The sequence below is a fragment of the Littorina saxatilis genome, linkage group LG7 (genome assembly GCF_037325665.1).
Source record: "Littorina saxatilis isolate snail1 linkage group LG7, US_GU_Lsax_2.0, whole genome shotgun sequence".
Classification (NCBI taxonomy): Eukaryota; Metazoa; Mollusca; class Gastropoda; order Littorinimorpha; family Littorinidae; genus Littorina; species Littorina saxatilis.
In genome coordinates this window covers 12,433,721-12,458,975 of record NC_090251.1, presented here as the reverse complement: position 1 = coordinate 12,458,975, position 25,255 = coordinate 12,433,721, and the positions used below count along the sequence as shown (strand labels likewise).

At 43.2% G+C, this 25,255-nt stretch overlaps 3 protein-coding genes across 3 annotated transcripts in view; all 3 read right to left on the bottom strand.

Annotated features, from left to right (window-relative positions):
• The window catches only part of LOC138970709 (uncharacterized), a 383,958-nt gene that overhangs the window by 127,052 nt on the left and 231,651 nt on the right, over positions 1 to 25,255 (bottom strand). The window lies entirely within an intron of this gene.
• On the bottom strand, positions 4,298 to 5,819 carry LOC138970119 (tol-Pal system protein TolA-like). Its single transcript, XM_070342602.1, has 2 exons — positions 5,424 to 5,819; positions 4,298 to 4,315 (listed from the first exon to the last, which is right to left on the bottom strand). The coding sequence occupies exons 1-2, from the start codon at positions 5,817 to 5,819 to the stop codon at positions 4,298 to 4,300; spliced, it is 414 nt and encodes a 137-aa protein (XP_070198703.1).
• On the bottom strand, positions 12,169 to 16,846 carry LOC138970118 (G-protein coupled receptor GRL101-like). Its single transcript, XM_070342600.1, has 3 exons — positions 16,794 to 16,846; positions 13,548 to 14,227; positions 12,169 to 13,244 (listed from the first exon to the last, which is right to left on the bottom strand). The coding sequence occupies exons 1-3, from the start codon at positions 16,844 to 16,846 to the stop codon at positions 12,169 to 12,171; spliced, it is 1,809 nt and encodes a 602-aa protein (XP_070198701.1).

Sequence of the window (25,255 nt, the reverse complement as noted above, 5' to 3'; positions counted from 1 at the left end):
GAATCTGTTATTAAAAGTTCAATTTTATTTGCAATTTTGAGAGTTTGAATGAACAAACTCCTCGATTATATTTTAAACTTTCAAGCTTAAATGTAATCCCATAATCCAGACTGAGTCAAAGACTGCTTGAACACAATTTCAATCAATTTGATTGAAAAATGAGGTCACTACAAGGCATTTATATAAAATAAAATAAACTACAACGAAAAAGACATGTTTGGGAATATCTTCTGGAAGAATTTGCATACGAAGTTGCATGAAGCTCTGTCCATTAGTTTTCCGGGAATCACTGTTCACATTTATATTAGCAGAGTTTACTCATACATACACACACCGTTATCCTCATCTCAATTCCCAGGCTATCCAAAAACAAAGGAAGATGTACCAGAAAGCATAGTAATCACACAGTGCTTCAGAAGCTATGCACGGTACAAATCAGCATGAATTTGAAACCTGCTCTACGTCGCATGGACATAGCATGTCCTATGGTTCTAGCCACCCTCTCCAAACAAACACCTACACGTTTTCTCTTGTTCGAATGTCTAAAAATCTCAAACTAAGCTGCTGTTTTATTCTGTCTTGCTTTGCAGGAAATACAGGAACGTCGCTTACAGGCAGCTGGTGCGCTAGAGTGGGTTTCTCAACAGAAGCATTACAGTACCATTACCAGCCTGTGCAGTCAAAATAATCAGGAATGCGTTTTCAAACGGATGAAGAGTGTGGTTCCAACTCCCTGAGCTAGAGAAGGCTGAATCATACTTCCACAAATCATGTGATTGTGTTGAACTAGTTTCTTTGGTTGAACAACTTTCTGCATTATTCGAAGATGATACTGGGCTGTCACGTGGTTCCCTACATGGTTCACATTTTTTCCCCAGATTGTTCGACTGTTGGTGTACTCCCGCATCAGGAAGTCAGTCCATGAGCCGGTCAGCATAGCCTGTGTCTAATATTGTCCGTTTGCGTGTTGCCTAAAACATGATTTTTCGGAAGTAACTTACGATCTCTGCACATATTTTAAAATGTGAATAAGAACAGAAAACATTCGTCAAAAGTATACCTAATTTAATTTGCATTTACTTAAAGGTCAGACTTTCGTCTCGTTAATTATTTCTCCCTATAGACTACTGGAAATGAACACAATTTTTCCTATCAAGGCCTCTGAATTTCTTTTTTTTTTAATGCAGGTCGGTTTGTTGTCATCTGTGCGCGCCGTACTACCTCTTGCCACGCGTGCGGTCATTGCCATGCCACCAGGTATCTTAACAATCAAACCGTCTGTACTTGCACGCCCTTTTCCAACACAGGAATGCTGGATTTTTTTTGGGGGGGAATGAATTACACGTGTGGCGTTTTACAAATTACAATTATTACTCTTCCCGTCGCTAGCATGCAGCTGTCTGTTTACCTTACCAGAAGTACAAAAACCAAAAGCTTAGATCTGGTGATTATAGTATCAAACTTTGATTCCATCAAACACTGCTAATTTCATAAATTGACATCTGGGGGTAGTTTGCAGCTTGACACACGCATTGTCTGACATGTCCACAACCCTGACTTCTGTTTACTCGTATTCTGCCCTGCCTCCTTTTCCACAGCTCAGCTCAGACCGTTCTGTAACTCTATAGATTTATCATGTAGCGCATCTGTATCCCAGCGATATGACCCAGACACACTGTTTAGATATTTGCCGTGCATCAAAACAATGTGTACGTGTATGCAGGAATATAAAAGCATGTACTCTGACCTTCAACGCATTCCTCCTGGTGAGATTAACCGCTGTTCGAATGTCGCCGTGGAGCTTCGATGACTCGTCGACTGTACCAGCCTCGTGTAATACGTACAGGTTACATGCCGAGTCTCAGTAAAGCTCGCATTTTTCATGATCCGCCAACTTCGACCATTATTTTTTATAATCACCGAGATGTGTTCCTGTGGAGAGAGGATGTAAAAGACACGGCCCACACCCTGCAAGACTGAAGGAGCTTAGACCTCGAGGGCAGAGTCTTGGCTCAGGCCCAGGACCCCCCCCCCCCCCCCCCCAGAAGAGAAGCTACACAGGGCTGTGGATGCTCAGAGAGACCAGTTAATTGAATTGTTAGTTTTGTGAGTAATGATTATGATGTATATTTAAAGTTATATTTTAGATTGACATTTTGTTTAAATACAACAAGAGCTATGAAGAAGGATGCTCCCTGCAACAACAACAAAAAGAATGGCAAAAAAGACAGGGTTGAAGTAGCCTGCATGCAACTGAGGTAAAAACAACAAACAAACAAACACTTCATCTCAAGATTTGACCTAAAAATTACCGGTGTTAGACGATCGACAAGAAGTAGAAGCCAACAAAGCAGAGAGTGTGTGTGGGGGGGGGGGTCACGGTAACCTCTTACAAAACCAAGACGTCCCTAGCCCTTCTATTCTCTCCTCCTAACTCTATTATTGTATACCGCTGACCGTAAGGGCAAATGCCTCGGCTGTACTGCAGGTAGTTCTCCATATCCAACGGACCAGTACATCTTCTCATTCTCGCACAACCGCCACCTGTCTTGGCCGACAGTGCCTCAACTGTTGCTGCTGCGAGCCATCGGCTGTTACGGAGCCTGACGGTCGCAACGAAGGGCCGTGCAAAGGTGTGAGGCACCCGTTCCCCACTTTTAAAATAAGTAAGAAAACTTCAATGTCCATTTTCATTTTACACAAACATGGAAATGGTTTTTTTGGCACCACATATGATGCACTATTAACACAAGGCACGCGTGTCAATATATCTAGGTCTCAATAGCTTTGTGTCGATACTACTATTTTTGTTTTTGCTCCCTGTTGGAGAGCACGACTGACTGCAAGGTGAACCTGCCCGCTATTTCACCCACCATTTCTGTGTATCGAAGTGTACAACTTTGTGTGTCAAAGTCGGTTTCAGTGTCAATGTTTGGAGAATCTTGCTATTTGCAGTGATCTACAGAGCTGGTGATACTTTTTTTCAGTTCAGTTGTATAATTCAATTATCAAGGTTGTGTCACTCCTGATGGCCACTTCTTATTCGACAAACAATGTAGAGACCCCCTGCGGGTTAGGGGGAAGAATTTACCTGATGCTCCCCAGCATGTCGTAAGAGGCGACTAACGGATTCTGTTTCTCCTTTTACCCTTAAGTGTTTCTTGTATAGAATATAGTCAATGTTTGTAAAGATTTTAGTCAAGCAGTATGTAAGAAATGTTAAGTCCTTTGTACTGGAAACTTGCATTCTCCCAGTAAGGTCATATATTGTACTACGTTGCTAGCCCCTGGAGCAATTTTTTCATTAGTGCTTTTGTGAACAAGAAACAATTAACAAGTGGCTCTATAAACACAACTCATGTCAAACTATGGTTTTCTCGTGCAACACACGAAACCCGTGATATCGCTTCAAACGTGTCCTAGCATATCCCAAATCAGTATTTAGGGAGGTTAAAATCACGACGTGGTTTCACATCACAAATATCATAACCACATCTTTGTGACACCCCCCTTCCCGGGGAACAAAAGAAAACTCTCGAGTTTTCTTTTGATCAAAGCAACCTTCTCTTTCCAAACATCCCATAAACCTGTGGTATGCTCTGATCTACGAATGACCTGGACAACATGTCTGCCAAAGAGTTCCTGTCTCTTGCTATTGGATGAACCTCGAATGCTAATTCTTGCAGTGAAAGACACCACCGCATCACACGTTTTGAAAATTTCACCCATCTTCCCAAACACCTGTTTCATCTCATCCTTTTGACTCTCTGTCAAACCAGGATCAAAAACAATGTCTCTGATTGTCTCTTCCTTCCCCCTGGGCAATGTAGGCAACGGCAACGGTTCCTTCTCCTCAGTCGGAGGTAACACTGCAACATTTGCCTCTCCCCACCATTCACTTGGGAAGACATCCTTACTGCCCCAGTCAGATCTCAGTGGAATGATTTCGCGATACCCACTACTTGTCTCTGTATCAATAACATCAACAACTTTCTCTGCACAAACTGCATACTTTTCATCCTCATGTGACAAACTCAACATCTCTTTCAATGTCTCATCACCTCTCTGCAAACCTATCAGATCCTCCAAGTCAACCGACAAATCAGGAGTAATAACACTGGCATTGGATCCTCCAGTTTCTTTTTGGCTTGAGCCCTGGTCGTAGCACACGCGACCTTTTCAAGTACAACCTCTTCAGTTTTTTTCTTGTGACTTACATCTCCACACAATCCAACACCCTGCGTATTCCCTAGGAATAAATCCACTCTGGGTACCACACCCTGAAGATTACCTATCACTAGGTCAGCGACTGGATCTGTTAGTACACAACACTTCAACTTTCCTTGGAAATATGGGGTATCGACAACCACTTCCGCCAATGGATACACATCAATCCGTCCACTAAAACCCTTTACCTTTTGGACTTGTCCCTGTATGTACTGGTTTGGTAAGACCAACGTCTTCCTTACCCCAGCTACATTAGCTCCTGTGTCTCTCAGTACTGAAACCTTCTTTCCATTTACACGCCCTTCTGCTAATGGCAACGACCCGACTGCTGCCGAGCTTACCAACACTCCAGCGTCCTGACAATCCGCTACCGACTTCGCTGAATATGCTACCTGAAAACAGTCTCTTGCGTAATGGCCCAACCGTCCACATCTGTAACATGTACTCTCACTCTGCTGCTCAGTACCTGTACCTCTAGTACCTTGCTGCCATCCTCTACCCGGTCTACGATCCTCTCCTCTGCCTTGAAACCTGGTATTTCTGCTCATACCATCTTGTCTTCTGCCACTATCACCTTGACCACGATTGTAATACTGTCCTGCTCCACGATTTTGATTGAACGCTACGTTTCCAGTCCCCAAAGGATTTACTTGACCCTTTCTTGCCAAACATTTATTCGGATGAGCTGATTTGTACGTTTCTGCGCTGGTAATCATGTCTTTTGAATTCTTACAATCACGTTCTCTCAAAAAGACTGCCAAATCAGTGCATACACTGTTGAGAATTTGCTCACATAACACGAAATCAAACAATGCATCATATGAGTTTTCTATATCAGACAACCTCAACCAACGGTTGAAAAGATGCTTCATCTTTGTTACGTATGTGCCAAAACTTTGGCTTCGTACTGCGAAATTTCTCACGAAATCCATCTCGAGTGCACTGAAACTTCTTCAACAACTCTTTCTTCAAGTCTTCGTAAGACAAAGTACCCGTCGAAAACAATGAATGAAACAATGACAAAGCTCCACCTTCCAGATAAGCTGATAAGTATGTGGCCCACTCGGAATCACTCCATTTGTTCGCCTTTGCATGCGTTTCAAATCTGTACAAGAAACTGTCAATATCATCTTTATCCTCTTTGAACATGGGGAGTTTTGGGTACTGGGGCCTGATGCTGGGACCTGATTTCTCACCTGCATTTCCACCTGTACTTTGCTGCGCTTGGACTCCAAATCCATTTTCCTTGCCTCATTATCTGCGTCTAGCCTCTTTGCATCATTCTCCGCGTCTATCCTCTTTGCATCTAATTCCCTCTTTGCCTCTATTTCTAATCTTTTTGTCTCAGCCTCAGCTTCTATCTTCTTTGCCTCAACCTCAGCTTCTACTTTCTTTGCCTCAGCCTCTACCTTCTTTGCTTCAACCTCAGCTTCAGCTTGTACCTTCTTTGCTTCCCTTTCCTGACTTCTCTCTTCTCTATCCACCTGATCCTGGGCAAACTTAAACAAAGCTTCTGCCTTTAAACCATGCTTCTCTCCCAATGCCAAATAATGAGCATAAGTGTTACCACCAGTATCAATATTCTCAGCCATCTTTGCAATGTCACAATATCAAAGTAATCTCAAAGTAATACAATGGTTCAAGTAACACAAGTCCAGAACTTTTTTTTTAAGTATCAAAAAGTTTATATCATACACCAGTTTCTCGCAATACTAAGGCCTAAAAAAAAAATAGGTGTGGTTACGGTAACCCGACCTACCCTATTTTTAGGGGCCGACCCTATAACTTTTTATTACATTTGTCAAAAAAAGAAAAAAAAACGAATCCAGAAAACGCAATGAAAGCGAAAGCGCCCGAGTCGCACACTTATTTCCCTGTCAAGTAGGTTTAATTTGTACACATTAGAAAAAAAAGTTTAAACAAAAAAAAAAGTGATTGCCTACCTTCCTACCCTATTTTTTTTGGCTAGGTTACCGTAACCACACTTATTTTTTTTTTGGCCTAAACACACGCAAGAGTATGATAAAATACTGAACTAACATAAATCTTGTGCCTTTTAAAAACAATCCTCAAATTGTTTACTACTTAACTATTTACACAACCAGTCTCAAAAATAAAACAATAAACTTAATAAAGTCCAAAAGAATTTGATTATTTAGAAAATATCAGTTTAAACAATCAATAGCAGCTTTAAACACTTCAATAAATGTCAAACTTAAAATAACAAATTTAGAACATCAACAAAATATAAAATAAAAAAAAATTAACTAGAAATTTCAAAGTTTCTCAAACCCAAGTAACACACTTTCAAATTCAATTCAACACACCACTAACCAGCGTCAGATCCTTTAAGGAAAATCAATCGCCAGAGCAAAAATAATTTTTAAATGTTCAAAAAGAAATAAAAAATTCAAACAAATCTTTTCAAATACAAATGTTTACCAAGTATAACTAAAAAAATAAAATTACTACTAACCAAAAAAACAAACATTTCCCAATACAAACTAAATATCAAACATTAGTATAGGGGAGATAATCACCCTATCACTAATCCAACTACAAATAGGAACAACAATAACAACGACCAAAAAACTTTTCAAGCCAGAGTACACAACTAAAAAAACCCAAAGTCCCCCAAAAAATTTCAGAATTTATACAAAAACAAAATGGCACACCCTATACTATTTTATTTAAAATAAGCCTGCACCTCAACGACAACAATCATACACAACAATCAATCCAAGATAGAGTCTAAGAAAAATAGTTTAAAAAAAACACTAATAGGAAAGGGAGCTAGAATTTAGATAGAAAGATAGTTAATAAATACACAGAAAAGGAAGCAAACAGAAACTAAGGCCCTCTCTACGTAAGAAACTATACAATTACGTAGACCCCTAGAGCTGGAGAGGGGGTTCCAATGACATACACATAAACACTCACTACAACACGCAAAGTATCAAGGTATATTTAGCTACACTGTAGGCACTTCTTTATCAAACACTTATCACTTTAGCTCAAATCAAAGGGAAGCAACTGCTAACTATAACTACAACCAAAATGTCCTTATTTAGAAAAAACAAACTTATTAGGGCTATGTCGGGGTCACCACTGTCATGAAGTGGATTTTAGTGTGAATAAGGTGTTACTTTTCTGAATACGTGTTCTGCCCTATCTTATTTCACTGACTTCAATCTTCACACTAAAACACTCCAACACAGAATTTTGGGAGGATGCAGACTTATTATTTCCTCACATAAAATATAACACAATTCTCCACCTAAAGAAACAACATCAATACCAAACAACTTCTCGTCCACACCGTTCTTACAATCTCTCTACACTCACTCCACACACGGGATTAATGATATAAAGAAATTAATTCAATAGTTAATTACTGCACAAGGTAAAGTGTTGACAGACACTCACGAGTTCGTAACACGGCTCACAGTACGGAGATTTAAGAAACGAAACGTTGGGACGTTTCGTTTTGAAGTTGTGGTAAACGTCATTATTTCGGGGGTCTCTCGCTGGAAAGGTGAAGGTCAACTGAAACGGAACGTGGAACGTCAAAACGCAGTCACGTTTTCCACCCCCAAAAAACGAACAATATTTCGTCAACTTTTGTGAGTATTTTTGCACACTAACAGTTTTATTTGTTGGCCATTTTATGCATTGCTAGATTCATCAACCCTTTCACAGTCTTTCAGCGCTGAGAATGTGTTCATTGGAGGTAGACAACTGTTGTGAACTGAAATATTTTGAAGGGTGCTGATCCTGGTACATTTATCCAACTTCATGGTGAGAAAGCAAATGGCGAAGCAGAAGTAGGTCATCGCATCGAATTTTTATTCTGGCTTCGTATGTGATCAGGTGCATGAATTGAAAAATGTGAAGCTCTTGTGCGTGCAATGCGAGTATGTCAATCCTTTATTGACTCGTGGAGTTGAAATTATGCCATGCCCAGTCAGCGGATCATATCCTGCCATGCCCGGCCTTTCATTCCGAAACGAAACGTGAATACATCTAAATCTTGTCTGCGGCCTATGCCGTCTCGTTACACGTTCCGTTTCGCGGGGTGACTCATTCACCAAACGAAACGAGCTGCAAAACGAAACGTGCTGTTTCTTAAATCTCGCTAATATGTCGTCATTTACACCTCCTTGTGCCGCTGAAACCACGTAGACGATGAATTTCCAGAAACTCTCCTTTTAGATGCCAACATGCACCCTTCACATTTCTCCCCGAGAAACACTTTCACCTTTCACGTTTCTCCCCGAGAAACACTTTCGCCATTAACAAAAAGAACCGTCGTCTCTACGACCGGTGATGATGGAGACTCCTCCGTCCAGCCATCTGCGCCGATGTGGTCTCTCTCTCCACCATCGTCACGCCTCTTCCGTGTGAGGTCCGTCCCTCGCTCACGCATCATGAACCCTCGTCATGGAAACTCCTAAAGAATTAACCCAAGTCTTAATACACATTCTCTTAAACCATCTCCTCTTCCTAAACTAAGTATAAGTTACAGCTCCGTCCATCCATGGTATCGCCTGATATTTTGTGAGACTGGGTCAATGAATATGATGACGTCACTCGAGGCTCTGCCGAGAGTGACGTCATTATATTCTTTCACCCCGTCGAGACAAAATGTCACGCGATACCATGGATGGACGGAGCTGTAACGTATATATGGCATGACCAAAGTAAAGAGAATTTGTCATATGGGATGTGGAAACAAATCATTGGAAATTCACCATGGGCAATCAACCCAAGCCTAGAAGTTGTAGAACTATATTTTGTTTAAGTCTCGGCAAGGCCAGTTTTGTCCAGTTCCGGAAAAGACATCATGAATTCATTCACCCTGCCGATACGAAAAAAACCAATTCCATGGATGAAAACGTATAAGCTTATATCCCGTGACGCATCAAAGCTAAATTTTGTTTTGAAATGTCTTCACAACGTACAGATAACTTATAACGACATAATCGCCTTCACAAGACAGGAAAAACGCACACTTTGTTTGTCGTCTGCTACAAATTTAGTCTTGTTGGTTGACGGAGAGAATATACTTCAATCGTACCTTCATCAACAGGAATAAATGCTCAATCCGCTGTCAGTTCGCAACTGAACCTTGATTTTTTTCTTTAACTTTTTGGTTAACATTGAAACGGCAATCCAAAAGAGTGTTTCAGCTGTTTCAAGACACAGGCTTAGCTCCTTCTTTTGAGTTGCTTTTCAGTCTAAAATGACACCGGAAGCGAACAAATTGTCGCGTATACTGTCGTCACAAAAAGACGTCATGACAAAGTTACACGCAAAGCGAAAGAGACTTTGACGTCATTTACTTTTGTTCGGAATTTTCCGTCTGTTCCTAGCTTGTCAAAGACCTGACGTGAGTAAGCTTACCCAAAACGTCTTTGTTCTCTATTCACATTGCAGCTGTGAAATAATCAGTCTTGTGTCTCGGTCGTGTAGGTACAGAGTTTGCTTCTGCAATCATTGTGTTCGTGTTGATGACGGCTTCATAAGACAAATCAGCGAATCTATCGTGAGGAAGACGTTTATGTACAAATCACCGAACCCAACCCATTTTTTGTGTGCATTTTTCTGAAGAATAAACCGCATGTGGTTAATTTCATCCGTTTAATGCTTGTCGAAACGAGCCATAAGGCTTTTGAATAAAAGATTTCACGCATTGCTTGGCCATATGATCACAGATGAGGTCGCAGTTTGTAGGTTGAATCTATGAATCGGCCAGAGATAGATCTGCATTTCTGGTACGACCTTCCAGATTATCAACAGCGGGTTAATGGTCGGAATCAAGAGGTCAAATTTGCGTGGCTCCCAAACATTTCATAAAAGATTTCCATTTTCTTGTTTCTGCGGCTGCGCAAGTTATTTTGCCTAGGTCATGGCCGAACTTTAGGCCTACGGAGAAATATCGCTGGATATTTTCTCCCTAGATTAACAGAGACAAAGAAGGGAAGTCATGCTGTATAGTCATGTAACATCTCTCTCGCTCATTCTACATTCACATTCAAAGTTGACTCTGAGAAATAATACGTGCAGAAACAAAACTCGTTGCCTGCCCGCACAAACGGAAGCAGGACACGAGCTACAACTCAACTCACTTATGCAAACAACAACACAATACGAAAAGAAAACCCAAAACACCCATGCACGTAACCGCTCAAAAAATAATGCGCAAAAGAGACCGCCGACCAGGAATCTATACATAAACAAGAGGCGAAGCCATCAAGGCTCACGTAAGAAATCGACAAACAGTAACACAAACTCAATCACTCCGTCACACACACACACACACACACACACACAGAAAGAGCATAGGTGAAACTGTGCAAGAAAGCGAGACACTAGATCTAGATCTGTCTGTCTGCATGTAGCCTACTTACAGGACACGACTGCCAACTAGTCTCGGCGCGCTCAAAATAATAATGACCGAGACTTTCAGTACTTCCTTCGCGTGACGTCTAACCCTCTTACGTCATAATGTGACGTCAATGTAATGTGACGTCTTCAAATGTTAGAGTTTCTACCACAGACATACACACGCACAAACACACACACACACACACGCACGCACAGACAAAGTTACGATCGCATAGGCTACACTTACGTGAGCCAAAAATACACCACGGCTTTGTAAAAAAACCCAATACATCGGAATAAAATACTGTTTAAATCAATGTAGAGGAGATATAAGTCCACAATTTTCAGACTAAGGTGAAGGTTGCCTCATATGGACTACTTTTTATATTTAGTCAAGTTTTGACTAAATATTTTAACATCGAGGGGGAATCGAAACGAGGGTCGTGGTGTATGTGCGTGTGTGCGTGCGTGTGTGTGTGCGTGTGTGTGTGTGTGTGTAGAGCGATTCAGACTAAACTACTGGACCGATCTTTATGAAATTTGACATGAGAGTTCCTGGGTATGAAATCCCCGAACGTTTTTTTCATTTTTTTGATAAATGTCTTTGATGACGTCATATCCGGCTTTTCGTGAAAGTTGAGGCGGCACTGTCACGCCCTCATTTTTCAACCAAATTGGTTGAAATTTTGGTCAAGTACTCTTCGACGAAGCCCGGGGTTCGGTATTGCATTTCAGCTTGGTGGCTTAAAAATTAATTAATGACTTTGGTCATTAAAAATCTGAAAATTGTAAAAAAAAATAAAAATTTATAAAACGATCCAAATGTACGTTTATCTTATTTTCCATCATTTGCTGATTCCAAAAACATATAAATATGTTATATTCGGATTAAAAACAAGCTCTGAAAATTAAATATATAAAAATTATTATCAAATTTTTTTTTTCGAAATCAATTTAAAAACACTTTCATCTTATTCCTTGTCGGTTCCTGATTCCAAAAATATATAGATATGATATGTTTGGATTAAAAACACGCTCAGAAAGTTAAAACGAAGAGAGGTACAGAAAAGCGTGCTATCCTTCTCAGCGCAACGAATACCCCGCTCTTCTTGTCAATTCCACGTGCACTGCCTTTGCCACGGGCGGTGGAGTGACGATGCTACGAGTATACGGTCTTGCTGCGTTCAGTTTCATTCTGTGAGTTCGACAGCTACTTGACTAAATATTGTATTTTCGCCTTACGCGACTTGTTGTTTCTTGCTGATAACCACATGTAACTTGTTTTCTTGCGAAGAAGTTTCATTTGTGTTTGGGAGTCCTTCTCTCTTTTGTTAACCGTCAGGCCGAGTTAGAACGAATAACTTTTGATGGACATTCAGCAAAAATTAGAAAGAACACATAAGTCATTATGGCCTCCTCAGATGATATAAACAAATGTCACATACAGATTGATGTTGATGCTGCCACATGTGTGGAACAAACCACTGAAAAATGGGGCGATGAAAGATAGAAGTGCAAGTTTACTTTGTCATGTGACGATTTTGTGTTGTCCTCTCAAGCCAAATTAGCATTGATACGCGATGACAACAGAAACTTTCGGAGCCTCTCCTCTTTCGCTCTCTGTCGCTTCTCGAGGAGAATGTTGATGGTGTAGAGGAATGGGTTGAGCGCCGAGTTGAGCGGCAACACGAAGATGGCCAAGGCCACGTTGACCTCGCCAGGCACAGGAACACCGTTGGAGGCCAACAGACCCAGCAAACCAATAGGGAACCAGCACAGGAAGTCCGACACTACCACGGTGATCAGGCGACGAGCCACCTTCAGGTCACGGGAGTTGTCAGTCGTGACTTGGCTGGCCATGGAGTTGGCCCGTATGGACCAGTAAATGACGGCCTGTCCACACACGATAGCGATGAAGAGGATGAAGTTGAAGACGATCATGACGCCGAAGGAGTAGTCCCGCCCTTGAAAGGTGTTCCTGGTGACGGGCAGCGGGATGCAGATACCAGTCTGGCCGTAGAAGCGCCAGTGAGACAGGGACGGCATCAGGGGCACGGCTGCCAGCAGCACACCGCCCAGCCAGGCAAGACCTGACGCTACCACAGCAGAGCGACCCTTGAAGCGAACACTGCTGAAGGGGAAATGAAGCACGATGAAACGATCCAGCGTGATGAGACAGATCATGAAGGCCGACACCTCGCTGGAAAGCAGAGACAAGAAACCGGCTACTGTGCATGTTACGCTAGATTTCCACGCCGTCTTGTTCCACGCGTAATTATCGCGATACAGCTGATCTGCCGTGCCCACCATTGCAAGGTATACTCCCATGACAAGGTCGACCACGCTCAGGTTGGTCACAAACATGTTGTAGCCAGACTTGCCGATGGATCGTCGCTGACAACCCAGTCTGAATACCAGACTGCAAGTGTTGCCTACCATTGACATTATGCTGATGATCCACAGGCAGACACGGTAAAGGTTTGACCTCAGCAGGTCATCACAAGAGGAGATTTCGTCCTGAGGAGCGAAGCAGAATTTCTCATTAAAGTGCTCCGGCAGTAGGGATCCACAGCACAGTATGAACGTGGAAGCATGTATTGAGGCAAGGTCATGTAGACCAGTGTACACATCTGTCGGAAAGTCGTCCATGTCACACCCCCTTAAGTCTATGTGCTTCAGTTTCTCAAATCGTGAAAACCCTTCACCTATTCTGCATACACTGCCAAAAGACAAGTCAAGCACTTCCAGAGATGAAAAATCAGCGAGGTCAGAACTGTTAAAGGTAGCAACATATATGTGTGATAAATCTAAATGAACTAATGAGTCAAGTTCTCTTCCCGAATCTCTTGCCAATAAAGTTGTAATAGGGTTTCCTTTGAGACGCAAAAACCGAAGGTTTGGCAGTGAGGTAAAGTTCTGTGAATCAAGAGTACGCATCATGTTGTAACTGAGGTCCAGACGTTGCAGATTGGGAAAGACACTGGCTGGCCACGTGTCCATCCCACAGTCAGCCAGGCTAAGGTAGATCAGGTAAAAGTTGTGCAGCAGTGCTGACGGGGCAATAGCGGACCCTTCAGCATCAAGGTATCTCATGTTAGAGAAGTTGTGAGCGGGGAAAGGTTGAGGACAGACAAAGGCCAGACCCTGACACTGACAGACAGACGGACAGTTCTCGTTACAATTCAGCTCATCGTCACGCTGTGGACACTGGGGCCATCCGTCACACAGGTGAGAAGGATGAAGGCACAAGATGGAACTTCGACACCTGTAAAACCAGGGACAGATGAAATTGGCGCAGTTCAGCTCGTCCTCCCCTCCCGGACAGTCTTTGACTCCGTTACACCTGAGATACACGGGCATGCAATACACGGACTGACCAGGACAGCGGAAATGAGTGACGGGGCAGGGGGCAGTGTCACTTTCCATGGCCACCAGAGTAAAATTGCCACGGCCATCGAAATCAATGATGACTGGCGGGAGCACGCGGATTGTATCGTAGATTATCTCCTGTTTTTCTCTGCCACACTCAGCGTTAGACTCATCACTGTTATCCGAGCAGTCAGAGATGCCGTCACACTTTATGTAGTCCTTCACGTATTCTCCACTGGGGCATCTGGAATCACAGACATGCCCTGCTTCAAGTGACATGACATGGAACAGTCTAGGAATGCAACTGAAAAGCCAACGCTGACAAAGTCTATGCCTCTACTTGAAGTAACAACGTACACCTAACATGTGTTTGTTTTGCTAAAGTTGAATGAAAAGTGTTACACGCCTGATGAGGATGTGTAACTTTGAGCCAGAAGCAGGATTAAGTTTTTAGGTTGGGAGATAATTTTGCACTCTTCGAGGAGCAGTGTTGTGACTGACACCCAAAATCATGCTTCTAAAAATCTCAGTTGCACTTGTTTAATTAAAAAAATAAAAAATAAACAAGACTTCTTCTTCTTCTTCTTCTGCGTTCGTGGGCTGAAACTCCCACGTACACTCGTGTGTGTTTTTTGCACGAGTGGAATTTTACGTGTATGACCGTTTTTTACCCCGCCATTTAGGCAGCCATACGCCGTTTTCGGAGGAAGCATGCTGGGTATTTTCGTGTTTCTATAACCCACCGAACTCTGACATGGGTTACAGGATCGTTTTCGTGCGCACTTGGTCTTGTGTTTGCGTGTACACACGGGGGGTGTTCGGACACCGAGGAGAGTCTGCACACAAAGTTGACTCTGAGAAATAAATCTCTCGCCGAACGTGGGGACGAACTCAAGCTGACAGCGGCCAACTGGATACAAATCCAGCGCGCTACCGACTGAGCTACATCCCCGCCCCAACAACAAGACAAAAATTAATGAGTTCTCAACCTCTTCACTCCTTCTGTTCAGATGGTTGTAAACCAAAAATGACTGTGAAAATCCCGAAATGGCATGAGACTGAAATCGTCCAACTGGATGGAATCAAGCTAGGTCACTGTCGATCATTTGGGCCTGGGTCATTCAGGTGGCTGGTCTCTTTTGGTATATTTAATCCAAAAGGTGATCCTGAAGGTTACGTGAACGGCCGTAACTGGCATTTAAAGTTTTAATGAAATGACACGGGGATTAATGCTTTAATTTGGGTTTGAAATTTGTTGCAATAATTTTCTGGCCAAGTTTAGATTACCAAAGAATTTTAGAAATCTGTCAAAGTACAAAAACATGCCCTTTTTTCGGAAATGTATTTTGTGCCTACGTTATTTACCTAGAATTTGTTATTTTTTTTATCAATTTCAAGAAGTTGCTCTGTTGTTGCATGAAGGGGCCGTTTTAGAGTCAAATAAAACATACTGTCAAGTTCGATCTATATATTCCTGGAAGATGAATCTGTTCTGCAAGGGGGGGGGGGGTAAAAATGGCAGGTGTAATTGCTTTCAATGTTTACAAACTGCACAAGAATATCTGTTGATTGCAATTGAAGTGGAAACCGGCCCGGTTGGCCTAGTGGTAAGGCGTCCGCCCCGTGATCGGGAGGTCGTGGGTTCGAACCCCGGCCGGGTCATACCTAAGACTTTAAAATTGGCAATCTAGTGGCTGCTCCGCCTGGCGTCTGGCATTATGGGGTTAGTGCTAGGACCGGTTGGTCCGGTGTCAGAATAATGTGACTGGGTGAGACACGAAGCCTGTGCTGCGATTTCTGTCTTGTGTGTGGCGCACGTTATATGTCAAAGCAGCACAGGCGATATGGTCCTTCGTGGTCGGCTGGGCGTTAAACAAACAAACAAACAAACAAACAAAAATTGAAGTGGAATTATTTCAGAATCTCATATGATAATGGAGAAAAGTATACAACCTGACGCCATCCCCAGGGGTTGTGTGTTTGCAGTGTGTTTCATCCGATCTGTCCGAACAGTCGTGACTGAAGTCACACAGCAGTGTGTAAGGCACAGTATCTCCGCCGCTGAGGCATTCGAACATATCCACACTGACTGCACTGTGTCCTGTGCTAGAGACCTCTGACACGGGGTCTACTCTGCTGCCCACAGTTAATTCACAATGAGAAACAGGACGATGAGCTTTGCAGTTGCTGTCGGGGTAACAGGACAGGAAGTCGTGCGTCAAATGCCTACCAGGACATGGAACTAGGACAACGCCTTTTAGAATGAGAGTGTATTCATTGTTCAACGCAGGAAAATCTACTGTCCTTTCTGGCAAAGTCTTCGAAGGCTGAAATTTGCTTTCACAAAGATAAGTGGTGCATTTGTAAATCTGATTGCAGCTCACAGGTTGAAACAAAAGGTTCTCGCCGATAGATAAATAGACGCAGCCACTGCGGTATAAATACATCCTCCGTTCAACTTTGGTTGAGATGTTGGCATAGTAGACGATTGACCCATCGAGCCAATGAAAGGATTTCCTGTAAGACAAAAAGTATATAAATTATTTCATTTGACAGCAACCTCCATCAATCACTTATTTTTCACATTGACCATGAAACAATATTTCTCTGAGACAAGATTATTACGCATTGGACACATACTCCCCTTTCATACAGGATTGAAGTTTGAATGAAGCAATCTCTCTCTCTCTCTCTTGTTGACGTTTCTGTAACGAGTACTTTTTTTCCATGGATGGGTTGTTAGCCCTTCGCACAACCCCCAACCTGGAGGGCCGGGGTGTATACTTAGTCTGGCCCCATTCACCTCAGACCTGTCCGGCGTGGTTACACCTGCCAGGAGCACTATGAAGGCTCCGGCCGGCATAGCTATTTGGATCATCAGGGCACACAAGCTGCTACGCCACGGCAAGGCATATACACCAGTAGCAGCAATACCTGTTGAGAAATCTTCAGGCATTTGAAAACCTGACATGGTTTGCTCCACTACATGCACTCAACATACACATTATCAACACTTTCTTTGTGAACAAAAATGATACTGTGGAAGCTACTAAATATTGCTAAATAAAGCTAAATCTTCCATTCTTAAGGGGGAAAAAATCACGCAAAATGACGTACCCTAATTGCGATTTGATATGATGGCCAACACAAGGCACTATAATGATAAACCGTCGCGATATAACCTTCGTGGTTGAAAACGACGTTAAACACCAAATAAATAAGAAAGAAAGATTATGATAAACCTTTGAAGAAAAGATTAAATCCTGAATTTTTGAAGGAAAAAAATGTTTTACTCCCGGTGCAACCGAACACCTCCCACTCGCCTGTAAATTGTTGCAGATGAAAAGTTAGCACTCTGCATTCCCAGAAAGGCGCACTGCCCTCTCAGCATCGGTCTAATTATGGAGATGACTTTGTTGAGGTCCTCGCGAGCTGGGAACGTAGCAAGGTCTCCACCATCATCTTGACACAGGGTCCTGGCCTTCATCCACGATCGTTTCTGCCCTTTTTCGAACACTTTGTAGGTGACGCATTTTCCCTGAAAATTATGACATTCGGCATAAGACTATATGCGAGGCACCAGGAAAATGGTCTCGTTTTTATACATCCATGCGTGTGCCTTCCCTGGCCCTCAATAGGGTCAGGTACCCATTTGCAGCTGGATGCACTGTAGAGCGCACGAACAGAATGGGCATTTTGTTTTCGCCCTGGGTGGGCATCGCTCTAACCACCATGCCACTCCGGCTCTCTGTGACTGGCAAGAGAACCCAAGGCAGCTGTCAAGACGAGAGAGGCTCCTTTGTGAGATTCTCTGCTTTAAGTTGATGATCCTTGCGCCCCCTAATTGGCGTAGAGGCGCGTCCCCCGGGTGGTGGATGGGGGAGCCTTCTCTACTAATTTCTGAGAGAAGGTCGCATCATTCTCGATGCCGTGAACCTAATTAGGATCTTTTTCTTGTTTCTTCTCTATTTCTGCCTCCCCAAAGTCCTTTTACTTTCCTTTTCTCACCCATAAAATTCTTCACTTATTACCCTTGTTAAGTGGTTCTTGTATAGAATATAGTCAATGTTTGTAAAGATTTTAGTCAAGCAGTATGTAAGAAATGTTTAGTCCTTTCAGGGCCGGACTTCTGGGGGGGTTATGGGGGTTGCGCAACCCCCCCCCCCCCCCTAGCCTAAACATGTACCTTACTTATTTAATTATTTTTTATTATTGCTTATTTTATGCCGTTTCATGCAAGGAGCGACCATTTTCCTATCTCAGAATATGACCTACCCATCAGCTTCAGGGGGCGAAGCCCCCTGACCCCCACAACGAGGGGGGGGGAGTTCTAGGGTTTCCGGACCCCCCCCCCCCCCCCAGCCAAAAAATAAAAATATTGAATGAGGTATGCATTTCTTTATTTTACATTGAGTTTCAATTTTTGGGGTATTAATCAGTGACAAAATCTGCTGCCTGAAACTGGTAATGATCATCCTCAGAATGCACCAGATTGCACCATTTTGCATCCTTTTTTTCAAAATTTTCCGGGGGGGCATGCCCCCGGACCCCCCTAGCAAGCTAGGCGCTTCGCGCCGTCGGCTCGGCGCTTCGCGCCTTCACACCCATATCTTCACAATATATACTGTTCAAAAAAAGAAACGCATAGCTTGTAATATTTGGTTAATTTAGTTATATGGCTACAAGGATAGCCACCAAACTGCAGAAAATGTTTATCTGGTCGTCGACCTTTCGTCCATTGCCACAAGTGAGCTCTGCACGTGACGCATGCGTTATCAGTGGCTACAATGTCAAAATTGCTCATTTGGCAAGACCACTCGTCATGCTTCAGTGTAATCTCGTGAAACTCGGGGAATATTGAGCTCTCACCATGTCTTCCAAAACCCATAAAAGCGGATTGTTCGCCACAAAGAAATCAGACGACAATTCAGCGACGAAAGATGGCCCGATTGAGCAGAGAAGACCGCCAAATTGCATTGGGTCGTTTACAAGCAGGCCAAAGTCAAAGTGCAATCGCCAGGCACTTCCACGTGTCCCAGAGCACCATCAGTAGACTGTGGGTCAGGTTTCAAGCCACTGGCTCCGTTGCTGACTTGCCACGAGCGGGAAGACCAAGGGCGACAACTGCTGCTCACGACCGCTTCATACGGCTCCGCCACCTCCGGAATCGTTTCCTGTCGGCCTCATCTTCTGTCCAGGCTCTCCCCGGGCCACACCGATTATCGGACCAGACCGTGCGGAACCGCCTGCATGAAGCTGGTTTGAGAGCTCGCAGACCTCACAGAGGAGCTGTCCTCACCCGCCGCCATCGCCAGAACCGAGTGCAGTGGGGCAACCAGCACCTTCGCTGGACCGTCCGGAATCACTGGAGACACGTGTGGTTCAGCGACGAGTCCTACTTCCTGCTCCAGCGACATGATGGTCGGAGGAGGGTCTACCGGAGAGTAAACGAACGTTACGCGCCCAACTGTGTGGATGAGGCACCCGTTCATGGTGGTGGAGGCGTCATGGTGTGGGGGGCGATCAATACCGCTGGAAGGAGCACCCTGGTGCACGTCCAAGGGCGCATAACTGCCCAGCGATACGTGGAGGAAATTCTGCGCCCACACGCCCTTCCTCTTCTGGCTGACCAGGATGCCATATTCCAGCAGGACAACGCTCGCCCGCACACAGCACGACTCACCACCCAGTTCCTCACCGACCACCATGTCCAGGTGCTTCCCTGGCCATCCATGTCGCCAGACATGAACCCGATAGAACACCTCTGGGATGAATTGGACAGACGTGTGCGCAGGCGAGAAGAAGCGCCGGCAAATCACCGCGATCTATTGCAGGCACTTCAGGAGGAGTGGGACACCACCCCACAGCAAGATATCCGGCATCTGATCCAGTCCATGCCCAGAAGGTGCCGGGCAGTTGTTGCTGCTCAAGGCAGTCACACCCCCTACTGACTTGACAGCCTCGGCACCCAATCGTATTGATTGACTGATTGATTTGAAGATGCAAATGAACTGTGTGTGCATTCAACTGTGTCCATACCAAATTTCAAACAAATAATCTAAATATTGGATTTTCTGTTAATTTTTTCGAAAAATAAAACAAATTTGGCAAGTAGCAACTATGCGTTTCTTTTTTTGAACAGTATACTTTTGAAAAAAAACACCCATAAAATGAGCTTATCCGCCCCTGCCGCCAGGGGGGACATCACCCTGGGCCACCACTGGCAACCCCCCCCCCCCCCTCCTCTTCGCCTAGTCCGGCCCTGCCTTTGTACTGGAAACTTGCATACTCCCAGTAAGGTCATAATGTACTACGTTGCAAGCCCCTGGAGCAATTTTTTTATTAGTGCTTTTGTGAACAAGAAACACTTAACAAGTGGCTCTATCCCATCTCCCCCCTTTCCCCTATCCCATCTCCCCCCTTTCCCTCGTCGCGATATAACCTTCGTGGTTGAAAACGACGTTAAACACCAAATAAAGAAAAGAAATGTTGATGATCTAATGCGGAAGGACTGATTATAACACAAAAAGCGGCGCCACAAAGTCAGAAAAGTGCACGCAGGAACAATAACGACGAGTACAGATTCTGGTTTTTTTAATTTTGTTTAGCTCTAACCAGATGCAGACCAAACTCTGCGGAAACCCTAAAGGACCTGCGGAGGACGGCTCTGTTATTAAAGACACTGGTGTCATCTTCTGGGGAGAGGCCTTTAAGGGGGTGCATGAACACTCCGCGCACTTTCCCAATTTTGAAGCTTCCGCGCATGTGAAACTCCCGCGCGTGGTGTATATGTAAGATGCGCGCGTGTTTTAGCAAAATGTGATGTGAAACTAGCGCGCGTGTCTTTGCTCGGTCAAATGTGAGACATTGAGACATTAACAACTGACACTTGTATATCCATGAAAACTGACACTTGTATATCTATATATTGAACACGTCTTTATTACACAGACAAGTCGATAAAAACGAATGAAGACTTAAACCATGCGTATAAGAATATTTTGTTCACTTATTATATAACAGAAATTACAGAAATTTCGGGTGTCTGGTATCACAGTCACAGAGACTGCAGCAAAGGTACAAGAGGGGGGAAGTCACAGCATGGCCGGCAAATTTTTCCAGGCCATGGACTTGACGTATTCCTTCCTGTCGGAACTATCACAACTTTCGAAAATTCATATATTTTTTCAATCAACAACTCACCTCGTTTGCGGCAGACCTTTCTGAACTCTTCCACCTCCACTTCTCTGTTTGTCTTTGCTTCATGGTTGTGTTCGTTGGAGAACTCAGGATTGCTGTGATCCTTTTTTGTTTTGCACCGAGCCTTGCAAGATTTAACAGTGCATCGCCAGGTTTTGCTGTCTGCAATTTTGGCAACTCTATCAACACGATAGAGGTACGCGCGCAAGTTGTATGAGCCGAACCAGTAATTCGTGCGCGGAAGTTACAACCCGATATTGCGCGGAGCATACATGTATTTTACAAGCGCGGAATTTACATATGCGCGGAAATTACCGGCTGCGCTTTAAGGCGCAAGAAGAGGAAGACAGATTGAGTAGAAAAGTGGCAAATTGCTTGTGCAGTAGATGAGCGCATGCGAGACTTGAAGGTGTTTGTTACATTTAGTCAAGTTTTGTGTGTGTGTGTGTGTGTGTGTGTGTGTGTGTGTGTGTGTGTAGATCGGTTCAGAAAAAAAATTACTAGACCGATCTTCATGAAACTTTGCATGAGAGTTTCTGGGTATGCTATCCCCAGATCATATTTTTTTTCCGATAAATGTCTCATGACGTCATATCCGACATTTCATGACAAATTGAGGCGGCACTGTCACGCCCTCATTTTTTGACCAAATTGGTTGACATTTTAGTCAAAACATGTACATCTGTTATGTTTTGATTAAAACTAAGCTAAGAAAGTTAAAACAAGTCGCGTAAGGCGAAAATACAACATTTAGTCAAGCTGTCGAACTCGCAGAATGAAACTGAACGCACTGCAATTTTTCAGCAAGACCGTATACTCGTAGCATCGTCAGTCCACCGCTCGTGGCAAAGGCAGTGAAATTGACAAGAAGAGCGGGGTAGTAGTTGCGCTGAGAAGGATAGCACGCTTTTCTGTACCTCTCTTCGTTTTAACTTTCTGAGCGTGTTTTTAATCCAAACATATCATATCTATATGTTTTTGGAATCAGGAACCGACAAGGATTAAGATGAAAGTGTTTTTAAATTGATTTTGAAAATTTAATTTTGATCATAATTTTGACTAAAGGTAACAAGTCGCGTAAGGCGAAATTAATACATTTAGTCAAGCTGTGGAACTCACAGAATGAAACTGAACGTAGTCCGCCGCTAGTGCAAAAGGCAGTGAAAGTGACGAGCCTGTTTGGCGCGGTAGCGGTTGCGCTGTGCTTCATAGCACGCTTTATCTCTTCGTTTTAACTTTCTGAGCGTGTTTTTAATCCAAACATATCATATCTATATGTTTTTTGGAATCAGGAACCGACAAGGAATACGATGAAATAGTTTTTAAATCGATTTCGGAAATTTAATTTTGATCATAATTTTTATATTTTTAATTTTCAGAGATTGTTTTTAATCCAATTATAACATATCTACACTGCCCACCCCATCCCACCCTGAATAACTGTACATATTTTAATGGTTGATGGTGTGTGTGTGCTGGTGACTTTAAGTCTCCGTGTGTGTGAATGAGTGTATGTGCGCCTTGAGTCGCCTGTTGGTGAGATATGTGCGCGTTATAAATATTCGCATTATTATTATTATTATATTTATATGTTTTTGGAGTCAGAAAATAATGAAAAATAAGATGAACGTAAATTTGGATCGTTTTATAAACATTGTGTTTTTTTTACAATTTTCAGATTTTTAATGACCAAAGTCATTAATTAATCGCTCTACATACACACACGCACAGACAGACAGACACACACACACACACACACACACACACACACACACACACACACACACACATACACCACGACCCTCGTCTCGATTCCCCCCTCTATGTTAAAACATTTAGTCAAAACTTGACTAAATGTAAAAAGAAAAGAACAAGTCGCGTAAGGCGAAAATACAACATTTAGTCAAGTAGCTGTCGAACTCACAGAATGAAACGGAACGCAATGCAACGCAGCAAGACCGTATACTCATAGCATCGTCAGTCCACCGCTCACGGCAATGGCAGTGAAATTGACAAGAAGAGCGGGGTAGTAGTTGCGCTAAGAAGGATAGCACGCTTTTCTGTACCTCTCTTCGTTTTAACTTTCTGAGCGTGTTTTTAATCCAAACATATCATATCTATATGTTTTTGGAATCAGGAACCAACAAGGAATAAGATGAAAGTGTTTTTAAGTTGATTTCGACAATTTAATTTTGAAAATAATTTTTATATATTTAATTTTCAGAGCTTGTTTTTAATCCAAATATAACATATTTATATGGTTTTGGAATCAGCAAATGATGGAGACTAAGATGAACGTAAATTTGGATCGTTTTATAAAAGAAATATTTTTTTTACAATTTTCAGATTTTTAATGACCAAAGTCATTAATTAATTTTTAAACCACCACGCTGAAATGCAACACCGAAGTCCGGGCTTTGTCGAACAATACTTGACCAAAATTTCAACCAATTTGGTTGAAAAATGAGGGCGTGACAGTGCCGCCTCAACTTTCACGAAAAGCCGGATATGACGTCATCAAAGACATTTATCAAAAAAATGAAAAAAAAACGTCTGGGGTTATCATACCCAGGAACTTTCATGTCAAATTTCATAAAGATCGGTCCAGTAGTTTGGTCTGAATCGCTCTACACACACACACGCACATACAGACAGACAGACAGACAGACATACATACACACACACACACACACACACACACACACATACAATACGACCCTCGTCTCGATTCCCCCTCTATGTTAAAACATTTAGTCAAAACTTGACTAAATGTAAAAATAATACAAAAAAGCGCTTTTTACTATTAAGCGCAAGTGTTACTGCGCTATACTGGCGTGTCAATTTCACTGCGTTATCCACGTGTGCAAATCTTCAAAGATTTGCTAGCCGCGGGGATTCGCGAAGCTGTATTGTCTCGGTGAAAAAAATGCAGTGCGTTCAGTTTCATTCTGTGAGTTCGACAGCTTGACTAAATATAGTAATTTCGCCTTACACGACTTGTTTTTTTCTTCCATTAGCGCGGATTGAGCCGAGTGTAAATACCTGCAAGTCGATACCTCCTTTGCACTGAGGACTGCTGTGTGGACAGTGGTCAGTCTCATCCTCCCCACCCTCACACTCCTGTCTCAGGTTACAGTCCAGGTGCTGTCGGAACGTGGTGTAGTGTCTGCTGCAGTCAAACAGCCCGCTCTCCAGCTTCTTAGGGATATCGTTGATCGGATGAAAGGAGAAACGCATTTTGAAGCCGTGGCGGGTGGGATGCTCACGAAAGGACGATTGAAACCGAACCATCAGTGACGTATCATATACGCTTGGTTCAATATATATAGTACCGCATATTTTTGATGTTTGGGTCCGATTTTTATTATCTACCGAATACAAATTGAGGAAGTCGAAGCCGAAGACGCATTGGCTCGCAGGTGTATTGATGCCATATAAATCAATCTTGGTGAAGCTGACCATGACACCGTGTCCTGCAGGTGGCTGTAAAGTGTGAGAGATGTCAAGATTCAGTTGGTAAGCGAAACCCTCCTCAAAACCATGCAGTGTGATGTACCCTGTTAAGTTCGATTCGAACACCACCTTAAAAGACTGTCGTAAATTTGTCTCGACGGCTTTGAAATAGACCCAGAAATCGTTAGCAGGACGAGCAATGAAAACTTGAAGGTGATTGCCTGCCAACGTAAGGAACGGGGATGTCCTTGGATCGTTGATAACTTGACATCCCCAGACAGCGTTTGTTGAAGGATTATTGTCTGTTGCAATCATCATGCTGCCTGCTTGGCAAATTCTTCCGTCTCCCAGGACGAGCTTAGAGTATGCATTCACGTACAGTCCCCAAGGAACGGTGACAATGAAGGAGCATGCCTTGACCGTTCTTTCGACGGTGTTCCTGTTGATAAAACCGTGAACCCAGCCTTCCGAGGCGTTAAAATGAAATGTTGGTTTACCCTTTTCACACTTGTTGATGTCTACGTAGAAGTGGGGAATTTCTTTCTGGGTAGTTGCTGGAGAAAAGCCGGACGCAACAGTTACAGAGTCCGACGTGCTCACGTGTGAAGACCTGTTCCTG